Source organism: Vulpes lagopus, chromosome 3 (assembly GCF_018345385.1).
Source record: "Vulpes lagopus strain Blue_001 chromosome 3, ASM1834538v1, whole genome shotgun sequence".
Lineage (NCBI taxonomy): Eukaryota > Metazoa > Chordata > Mammalia > Carnivora > Canidae > Vulpes > Vulpes lagopus.
In genome coordinates, this window is record NC_054826.1 from 152,225,088 (window position 1) to 152,235,958 (window position 10,871).

At 41.0% G+C, this 10,871-nt stretch overlaps 1 protein-coding gene across 3 annotated transcripts in view; it reads left to right on the forward strand.

The window, feature by feature from the left end:
• The window catches only part of LOC121488324 (SSX family member 2 interacting protein), a 47,660-nt gene extending 37,631 nt beyond the window's left edge, over window positions 1-10,029 (forward strand). For 2 of the 3 annotated variants that reach the window (XM_041750813.1, XM_041750812.1), the window contains exon 14: window positions 9,169-10,029. In XM_041750813.1, the coding sequence (XP_041606747.1) occupies window positions 9,169-9,343 (175 nt within the window). In that variant the 3' untranslated portion in view covers window positions 9,344-10,029. The remainder of the gene's footprint in view (window positions 1-9,168) is intronic. The other variant, XM_041750814.1, reaches the window with a different exon arrangement.
• Window positions 10,030-10,871: the final 842 nt, after the last annotated feature.

The following is a 10,871-nucleotide window of genomic DNA, read 5'->3' on the forward strand; positions in this document are numbered from 1 at the left end:
ATTTTGCAGTTAGAGCCAACAGATTGATTAATGGGTTGAGTATGGGAAGTGAAAGTTTTAATTTACAATCAAAAGATACTGTGAGCTCAGAGTATTTTCTTATATAGAACGTTATTAAACTCCCAAATTTGATCAATCAGAACGATCTATTTAACCCAATTCTAGTCACCATTTTCAAATAGTGCATTCTGTATTTGAGAGAGAACATAGCAGTTGCCTTGATTTTTATGTCCCTACAATTCTTTTTAATCTAATTTTTTTCATTATGAAATATTTGACATAATATTCCTTTTGGACATTACTTTGTGCTTAATAAAGATATGTCCAGCCCTTAGTACCTACATCACAGGATGTTTTGAGGTTTCAGTGATGATACATATAAAGCACTTAAAACAGTACTTGGTCCATTATTAGCCTTCAGTAGCAGACTCTAAAAATAAAAACATATGCTAACATAAATGGATAATAAAAGTGCTTTTCTCCTTCACGTATTCTGAGGGCTACACCAAACATCAGTGGCATAGAAACAGAATTTTGGAGCATAAAGAAACTCCATTGAGCTATTCATGCTCATGGTGACTGGCCTCTGAAGATGAAACATAGAAAAGAGTTGTGTTACTAGTTACCAGGAGAGAAGAGCTGTGCGGAGCTTGACATAGTTCTCAGAATTTTAACTTATTTGGTAAATTTGGACTCCTTGCTCCTAAAGCACCTTGAATCTGGGTTTGTAATAAGATTATAGCAGAACAAATGGGCATATATGTAGCTAATTTTTTTTTAAGATTTTTATTTATTTATTCATGAGAGACACAGAGAGAGAGGGGCAGAGACACAGGCAGAGGGAGAAGCAGGCGCCATGCAGGGAACCTGACATGGGACTCGATCCCAGGACCCCAGGACCACACCCTGGGCTAAACCACTGAGCCACCTGGGCTGCCCATGTAGCTAATTTCTACAGCGACACCTTCAATGTACCTTCACTGTAGAATGGAATTTTACACAAAGGCTGTGCCTGGAATCCAAAGTAATTTGGTACGAAATCAGAGAGAATTTAGTTGATCATTGACCTCATCTCGTCTGAGATGGCAGGGTTTCTGAGGGCTGAATTAATAAGCAAATTCCTTTTTTAAGTATTGGCAAATAAGCATAAGTAAAAATTTTTAATTGTTTCAGGTTTCAATTTTCAGAATTAAAGCCACTTGATTTTTTTTTAAGATTGCCACCTTGAGGGATCCCTGGGTGGCGCAGCGGTTTGGCGCCTGCCTTTGGCTCAAGGTGCGATCCTGGAGACCCGGGATCGAATCCCACATCGGGCTCCCGGTGCATGGAGCCTGCTTCTCCCTCGGCCTGTGTCTCTGCCTCTCTCTCTCTCTCTCTCTCTCTCTCTCTCTCTCTCTCTCTGTGACTCTCGTAAATAAATAATAATAAAAAAAAAATTAAAAAAAAAAAAAAGATTGCCACCTTGAGGTTGAGTTAGTAAACAAACCAGTCACAGAAAATGCACATTTAGGGGGGGAAATGTACATTTGTGAGAAAAAAAAAACTATATAAGATATTTAGTAGATAAAAATGTATCATTTGTTTACTTAGATTTGAAAGTAATCATTTAACCAGATTTTTTAAAGATTATATTTATTTGAGAGAGAGAGAGTGAGCAAGCATGAAGGGGTGGCGTGCAGAGGGAAAAGGAGAAGCAGACTCCCCATTGAGCAGGGAGCCTGACACAGGACTCGATCCCAGGACCCTGGGATCATGATCTGAGCCAAAGGCACACGCTTAACCATCTGAGCCACCCAGGTGCCCCAGATTTTTTTGTTTTGAGGCTGGTGGCAGAGCATACCTCCCAGATTGTGTCATTAAAGAGTAGCAGCTGTGTCTGGGTTCAGACACTAAGATTGTTGCTCCCTCACACAATTAATTGAGCATTGGTGTAAGTGCTTAATGTGTGTTTTTTGTTTTTTTTTTAATAAATTAATTTTTATTGGTGTTCAATTTACCAACATACAGAAAAACACCCAGTGCTCATCCCGTCAAGTGTCCCCCTCAGTGCCCGTCACCCATTCCCCCCCACACCCCCCTCCTCCCCTTCCACCACCCTTAGTTCATTTCCCCGAGTTAGGAGTCTTTATGTTCTGTCTCCCTTCCTGATACTTCCCACACATTTCTTCTCCCTTCCCTTATATTCCCTTTCACTATTATTTATATTCCCCAAATGAATGAGAACATACACTGTTTGTCCTTCTCCAACTGACTTACTTACTTCACTCAGCATAATACCTTCCAGTTCCATCCACGTCGAAGCAAATGGTGGTTATTTGTCGTTTCTAATGGCTGAGTAATATTCCATTGTATACATAGACCACATCTTCTTTATCCATTCATCTTTTGATGGACACCGAGGCTCCTTCCACAGTTTGGCTATTGTGGACATTGCTGCTAGAAACATCGGGGTGCAGGTGTCCTGGTGTTTCATTGCATCTGAGTCTTTGGGGGTAAATCCCCAACAGTGCAACTGCTGGGTCGTAGGGCAGGTCTATTTTTAACTCTTTGAGGAACCTCCACACAGTTTTCCAGAGTGGCTGCACCAGTTCACATTCCCACCAACAGTGTAAGAGGGTTCCCTTTTCTCCGCATCCTCTCCAACATTTGTTGTTTCCTGCCTTGTTAATTTTCCCCATTCTCACTGGTGTGAGGTGGGATCTCATTGTGGTTTTGATTTGTATTTCCCTGATGGCAAGTGATGCAGAGCGTTTTCTCATGTGCTTGTTGGCCATGTCCATGTCTTCCTCTGTGAGATTTCTCTTCATGTCTTTTGCCCATTTCATGATTGGATTGTTTGTTTCTTTGCTGTTGACTTTAATAAGTTCTTTATAGATTTTGGAAACTAGCCCTTTATCTGATATGTCATTTGCAAATATCTTCTCCCATTCTGTAGGTTGTCTTTGAGTTTTGTTGACTGTATCCTTTGCTGTGCAAAAGCTTCTTATCTTGATGAAGTCCCAATAGTTCATTTTTGCTTTTGTTTCTTTTGCCTTCGTGGATGTATCTTGCAAGAAGTTACTGTGGCCGAGTTCAAAAAGGATGTTGCCTGTGTTCTCCTCTAGGATTTTGATGGACTCTTGTCTCACATTTAGATCTTTCATCCATTTTGAGTTTATCTTTGTGTATGGTGAAAGAGAGTGGTCCAGTTTCATTCTTCTGCATGTGGATGTCCAATTTTCCCAACACCATTTATTGAAGAGACTGTCTTTCTTCCAATGGATAGTCTTTCCTCCTTTATCGAATATTAGTTGACCATAAAGTTCAGGGTCCACTTCTGGGTTCTCTATTCTGTTCCATTGATCTATGTGTCTGTTTTTGTGCCAGTACCACACTGTCTTGATGACCACAGCTTTGTAGTACAACCTGTAATCTGGCATTGTGATGCCCCCAGCTATGGTTTTCTTTTTTAAAATTCCCCTGGCTGGGCAGCCATGGTGGCGCAGTGGTTTGGTGCCGCCTGCAGCCCAGGGTGTGATCCTGGAGAGCAGGGATCGAGTCCCACGTCAGGGTCCTTGCACGGAGCCTGCTTCTCCCTCTGCCTGTGTCTCTGCCTCTGTGTGTGTGCGTGTGTCACTCATGAATAAATAAATAAAATAAATAAATAAAAATAAATAAAAATAAATAAAATAAAAAATAAAATAAAATTCCCCTGGCTATTCGGATTCCACACAAATCTTAAAATAATTTGTTCTAACACTCTGAAGAAAGTCCATGGTATTTTGATAGGGATTGCATTAAACGTGTAAATTGCCCTGGGTAACATTGACATTTTTCACAATATTAATTCTGCCAATCCATGAGCATGGAATATTTTTCCATCTCTTTGTGTCTTCCTCAATTTCTTTCAGAAGTGTTCTATAGTTTTTAGGGTATAGATCCGTTTTTAGGGTATAGATCCTTTACCTCTTTGGTTAGGTTTATTCCTAGGTATCTTATGCTTTTGGGTGCAATTGTAAATGGGATTGACTCCTTAATTTCTCGTTCTTCAGTCTCATTGTTAGTGTATAGAAATGCCATTGATTTCTGAGCATTGATTTTGTATCCTGCCACGCTACCAAATTGCTGTATGAGTTCTAGCAATCTTGGGGTGGAGGCTTTTGGGTTTTCTATGTAGAGTATCATGTCATCGGCGAAGAGGGAGAGTTTGACTTCTTCTTTGCCCATTTGAATGCCTTTAATGTCTTTTTGTTGTCTGATTGCTGAGGCGAGGACTTCCAGTACTATGTTGAATAGCAGTGATGAGAGTGGACATCCCTGTCTTGTTCCTGATCTTAGGGGAAAGGCTCCCAGTGCTTCCCCATTGAGAATGATATTTGCTGTGGGCTTTTCGTAGATGGCTTTTAAGATGTCGAGGAAAGTTCCCTCTATCCCAACACTCTGAAGAGTTTTGATCAAGAATGGATGCTGTATTTTGTCAAATGCTTTCTCTGCATCTAATGAGAGGATCATATGGTTCTTGGTTTTTCTCTTGCTGATATGATGAATCATATTGATTGTTTTACGAGTATTGAACCAGCTTTGTGTCCCGGGGATAAATCCTACTTGGTCATGGTGAATAATTTTCTTAATGTGTTGTTGGATCCTATTGGCTAGTATCTGGTTGAGAATTTTTGCATCCATGTTCATCAGGGATATTGGTCTGTAATTCTCCTTTTTGGTGGGGTCTTTGTCTGGTTTCGGAATTAAGGTGATGCTGGCCTCATAGAACAAATTTGGAAGTACTCCATCTCTTTCTATCTTTCCAAACAGCTTTAGTAGAATAGGTATGATTTCTTCTTTAAACGTTTGATAGAATTCCCCTGGGAAGCCATCTGGCCCTGGTCTCTTGTGTCTTGGGAGGTTTTTGATGACTGCTTCAATTTCCTCCCTGGTTATTGGCCTGTTCAGGTTTTCTATTGCTTCCTGCTCCAGTTTTGGTAGTTTGTGGCTTTCCAGGAATGCGTCCATTTCTTCTAGATTTCCTAATTTATTGGCGTATAGCTGTTCATAATATGTTTTTAAGATCGTTTGTATTTCCTTGGTGTTGGTAGTGATCTCTCCTTTCTCATTCATGATTTTATTAATTTGAGTCTTCTCTCTCTTCTTTTTGATAAGGTTGGCTAATGGTTTATCTATCTTATTAATTCTTTCAAAGAACCAACTCCTGGTTCTGTTGATCTGTTCCACAGTTCTTTTGGTCTCAATTTCATTTAGTTCTGCTCGAATTTTAATTAACTCTCTTCTTCTGCTGGGGGTGGGGTCCATTTGCTGCTTTTTCTCTAGCTCCTTTATGTGTAAGGTGAGCTTTTGAATTTGAGTTCTTTCCAGTTTTTGAATGGATGCTTGTATTGCGATGTATTTCCCCCTCAGGACTGCTTTTGCTGCATCCCAAAGATTTTGAACAGTTGTATCTTCATTCTCATTAGTTTCCATGAATCTTTTCAATTCTTCCTTAATTTCCTGGTTGACCTTTTCATTTATTAGCAGGATAGTCCTTAACCTCCACGTGCTTGTGGTCCTTCCAAACTTCTTGTTGTGATCAAGTTCTAATTTCAAGGCATTATGGTCTGAGAATATACAGGGGACTATCCCGATCTTTTGGTAACGGTTCAGACCCGATTTGTGACCCAGTATGTGGTCTATTCTGGAGAAAGTTCCATGTGCACTTGAGAAGAATGTGTATTCAGTTGAGTTTGGATGTAAAGTTCTGTAGATATCTGTGAAATCCATCTGGTCCAGTGTATCATTTAAAGCTCTCGTTTCTTTGGAGATGTTGTGCTTAGAAGACCTATCAAGGGTAGAAAGAGCTAGATTGAAGTCACCAAGTATAAGTGTATTATTATCAAAGTATTTCTTAAGTTTGGTTATTAATTGGTTTAAATATTTGGCAGCTCCCACATTCGGGGCATATATATTGAGGATTGTTAAGTCCTCTTGTTGGATAGATCCTTTGAGTATGAGATAGTGTCCCTCTTCATCTCTCACTATAGTCTTCGGGGTAAATTTTAATTTATCTGATATGAGGATGGCTACCCCTGCTTTCTTTTGAGGACCATTTGAATGGTAAATGGTTCTCCAACCTTTTATTTTCAGGTTGTAGGTGTCCTTCTGTCTAAAATGAGTCTCTTGTAGACAGCAAATAGATGGGTCCTGCTTTTTTATCCAGTCTGAAACCCTGCGCCTTTTGATGGGGTCATTAAGCCTGTTCACATTCAGAGTTACTATTGACAGATATGAGTTTAGTGTCACCATGATATCTATTCAGTCCTTGTTTTTGTGGATTGTTCCACTGAACTTCTTCTTAAAGGGGAATTTTAAGAGTTCCCCCTTAAAATTTCTTGCAGAGCTGGTTTGGAGGTCACATATTCTTTCAGTTCCTGCCTGTCTTGGAAGCTCTTTATCTCTCCTTCCATTTTGAATGAGAGCCTTGCTGGATAAAGTATTCTTGGTTGCATGTTCTTCTCATTTAGGACCCTGAATATATCCTGCCAGCCCTTTCTGGCTTGCCAGGTCTTTGTGGAGAGGTCTGCTGTTACCCTAATATTCCTCCCCATAAAAGTCAGGGACTTTTTTTCTCTTGCTGCTTTAAGGATCTTCTCCGGAATTTGCAAGCTTCACAATTAAATGTCGAGGTGTTGAACGGTTTTTATTGAATTTAGGGGGGGGGATCTCTCTATTTCCTGGATCTGAATGCCTGTTTACCTTCCCAGATTAGGAAAGTTTTCAGCTAGGATTTGTTCAAATACATATTCTGGCCCTCTGGCCCTTTCGGCGCCCTCGGGAACTCCAATTAAACGTAGGTTTTTCTTCCTCAGGTTGTCGTTAATTTCCCTTAATCTGTCTTCATGGTCTCTTAATTGTCTGTCTCTTTTTTCCTCAGTTTCCCTCTTTGCCATCAACTTGTCTTCTGTGTCACTCACTCGTTCTTCCACCTCTTTAAGCCTCGTCGTTAGGACTTCTAGCTTGGATTGCATCTCATTTAATTGATTTTTAATTTCTGCCTGATTGGATCTAAATTCTGCAGTCATAAAGTCTCTTGAGTCCTTTATGGTTTTTTCTAGAGCCACCAGTAGCTGTATAATAGTGCTTCTGAATTGGCTTTCTGACATTGAATTGTAATCCAGATTTTGTAACTCTGTGGGAGAGAGGACTGTTTCTGAATCTTTTTTTTTTTTGAGGTGAGGTTTTCCTTCTAGTCATTTTGCTCAGTGCAGAGTGGCCAGAAACAAGTTGTATTGGGAAAAGGAGGAAAAGAGAGGGAAGGAAAGAAAAGAGAAAAAGAAAAAAGAGAAAGAAGAAAAAGGAAAAAAGAGAAGAAAAAGAGAAAGAAAAAGAAAGGTGAAAAAAAAAGAGGGGGGAATTCAATCAGAAATCAAAAGAAGCAATCAGAAATCAAAAAGAAAGAGAAAAACAAAACAAAACAAAAACAAAAAACACATGGGAGTATCTTCTGATTCTGTATACTTTGAAAAGAAATCAAAAGAAGCAATCAGAAATCAAGAAAAAAAAACACAAAACCAAAAAAAAAAAAAAAACAAAAAACACGTGTGAGTATCTTCTGATATCTTTGAATCAGAAATCAAAAAGAAAGAAAAGAAACCCCACAAAACAAAACAAAACACGGGGCGTATCTTCCGATTCTGTGTACTTTAAGTCCCTTGACTTCCCCTGGAACTGGTCCGTCTCGCTGGTCTTCTGGGGGAGGGGCCTGCTGCGCTGATTCTCAGGTGTTAGCACTTGGGGGAGCTGCTCTGCCCCTGCCTGGTGCAGGGCTCAGTGGGGGTTGTTCACCCCGTGAGGCCCCGGGAGGAAGCCACAGTGGCGGGGGCAGCTCTGGGACCCTGGATTCGGCCCCCGCAGTAACTCAGGGGCTCTCTGCAGGGCCTGGAGGCTCCCGGGCGGGGCCGCTGATCTGCTCAGCTCGGGGCAGGAGCGTCCTTGCTGTCCTGGGCCCTCCCGGCCTCTGCCTGTCCCTGGGGGAGGCCGGATCCTGGGCTGTGTCCCGGCGCCCTGTGCTCCGGGGCCTGCGCTGTTGGATTCGCGCTCCCGCCCCGCAGCCCCCTCCGCGGAGCCGCCGCCCGAGCCCCTCCGAGCTGCTCCGGGTCCCACCGTGAGCGCTGCAGCCCTTAGGGAGCTCGGCGCACTCTCCCGGGGTGCAGGTGCCTGTTAGTGTCCCTGGGAGCCCGAGGGCATCCCCGCCCTCCTGGGTCCTGCTCTAACTCCCTGCGAGCTCCTTTCCACCACAGGGAAGGTCGGTGCAGCTCCTGCTCCTCCGGGACGGGGCTCTCCTGTCCTGGGGACACTCGCCCCGGCCTCAGCCCGGCTCCTCGCGGGGCCCCTCCCCCTTGGAGGCCTTTTGTTTATTTATTTTTCCCCGTCTTCCTACCTTGATAGAAGCGCGAACTCTTCTCCCTGTAGCGTTCCAGCTGTTCTCTCTTTAAATCTCAGGCCGAATTCGTAGATTTTCAGGATGATTTGAAGGTTATCTAGGTAATTTGGTGGGGACAGGTGATTTGGGGACCCTACTCTTCCGCCGTCTTGCCTCTCCTCGCCCGCTTAATGTGTGTTAACTCAGTTCCACCCAACCCTATGAGAGAGATACTATTATTTCCGTTTTACAACTGAGGAGGCTGAAGTACAGTGACATAGTGAGCTGAGCAGGTCCAGCTGGGATGAGCCTAAAGCATCACTGGCTCAGAACCTGGAGTCTTTAATGCTTTTGCAGGCGCTCATTAAATAGCTGTGTGGGTGAATGGCTGCGTAGAGGAAAGCATGCATGAACAAATGGACGTGTAAAGAAGAAAACAGTAAAGACATTATAAAATAGTGGCAGGAAGATGGGAACATGGGGAGACACAAGCTTTCCAAGCCCTCATGTTCTGTATCTGACAGGCTTCAGTTGGGCAGAGAGCTTCAGAATAGCCCAAAGAGATAAATAAGTAGATGGGTAAACAGATAACTAGGTGGATAGATATGATAAAAGTGATAAATTAGGCCATTTTGAAATACTTACTTTGTTCCTAATCAGTGTGTCCTCAAAAAATTTTACTTAGCATAGGGCAAGGGAACAATTCAAATAAGATATTGAGGCAGAACTTAAGTATAAAAGGAGGAGATGATAAAGATCGATCTTTCTCTTCCCTGCAGTTCCATCAATGTACTGAATATAACTCCTGAAGAAACTAAACCAAATCAGGTCGGCAGAGAAGGTACAAATCAGAAATGGAGCACGGCATCAAGACCTGGATCACAGGAAGGGTGCTACAGTGGATGCTCCTTGACCTACACAAACTCCCATGTAGAAAAAGATGACTTACCTTAGACGTGTGGACTGGAATTGTTTTCATTAACACGTTCATCAGATTTCACATCTAAGTTGAAACAGGGTGTGTCATAAAGCCAATCATCTCTAATAATTTAAGATGGTCTGAGTTGTTTGTTTGGACTTTTCCTCCCCCAAAGAGCTAAAATGTTAAATCTATTAAAAAGGATATAAAAGCTTTGGATATGTATTTTTAGTAACAGAAGCATCTGGTTCTGTGAATAAAGGAATGTATATGTTTGGATGGAAACAGAAGCACTAGAATGAGTTTCCTCTTATAGGTATTAAAAATAGCACTTTTAGGAAACTGATTATTGTAAATGTTTAATTTTGTCTCATATATAGTTGGCATTGAAAGTTTAGCCTTTACTTGAATGTATACTGTAGATTTTTAACAAAGCAAGTTCTATATTTATTATGTTTAGTGTGATTTGAAATTTCCTCTTTCATATGTTTTAAATAAAGTGAAATTTATGTATGTTTTGTACATAGATATACATGATTATGTTAAGAGGCTTTAAGATTTAAAAATTTTACACGTCCATAATTATAGTATTTCATGCCAATAAAATTTTTTAGTGGTATTCTGTTTACAGATGTATTAGAGCCATTACCACATTATGTTTAAGAATTTTTTGAATGCATCTGAGCAATAAATACTCAAAAGATGTTCCATGAAACTGACTTCTTTAGATGATTATCACTACTGACATTGCATTTTTGAGATTTCTACAGCAGTAGACTTATGTATGTAGGCTATCACAATTTTTCAAAGGACTTTGATGATAGGGTAGTAGAGGTAAGATAACAAAAGTACCTTTGAATAAAACTAAGAATATTGGTTTAAGATATTTGGGATGATAAAAGATATTTAAGATAGCTGAGTGGTGATATTTTCTTTACTAGACCGATACCACAACATCTCTACCAGCTTGGGCTTGGTATAGTTGCCAATAATTTTGTAACAATTTTCCAGTGGGGTGTTTGCGATTAATGATAAAGAAATCTGACAAAGTGTAAAAAGCATCAGATGTTATCCAAATATTCTCCTAGACAAACTCGTGTCATCTCGGTTTCAGACCCAATGGCATGTTTCTTCATGTTGTTTTTGATGATGATAAATGTAGGCCCAGGTTCTTGCCCAGAACTACCAGAAAACTTGAGTGCCTGCCCATTCGTACATAGATGCCAATACCGATCAGCCCAGCTAGATCCGTATAGCTTATCTCTCTCCCCTTTCTCAATACGTCCACCACTTACCTACCCTCACCCCATATGGCTATTCCATTTAAATTCATCATATTAAAAACAGTTTTATTTTTGTCATCCATTTTCTCAGGCTGGTAGATTATCACTGAGTATCTTACAAGACACCGATGAAACTACTTGTAACAAAATGACCACATTTAATTTTTTTTTTTTTTTATTTATGATAGTCACAGAGAGAGAGAGAGGCAGAAACACAGGCAGAGGGAGAAGCAGGCTCCATGCACTGGGAGCCCGACGTGGGATTCGATCCCGGGTCTCC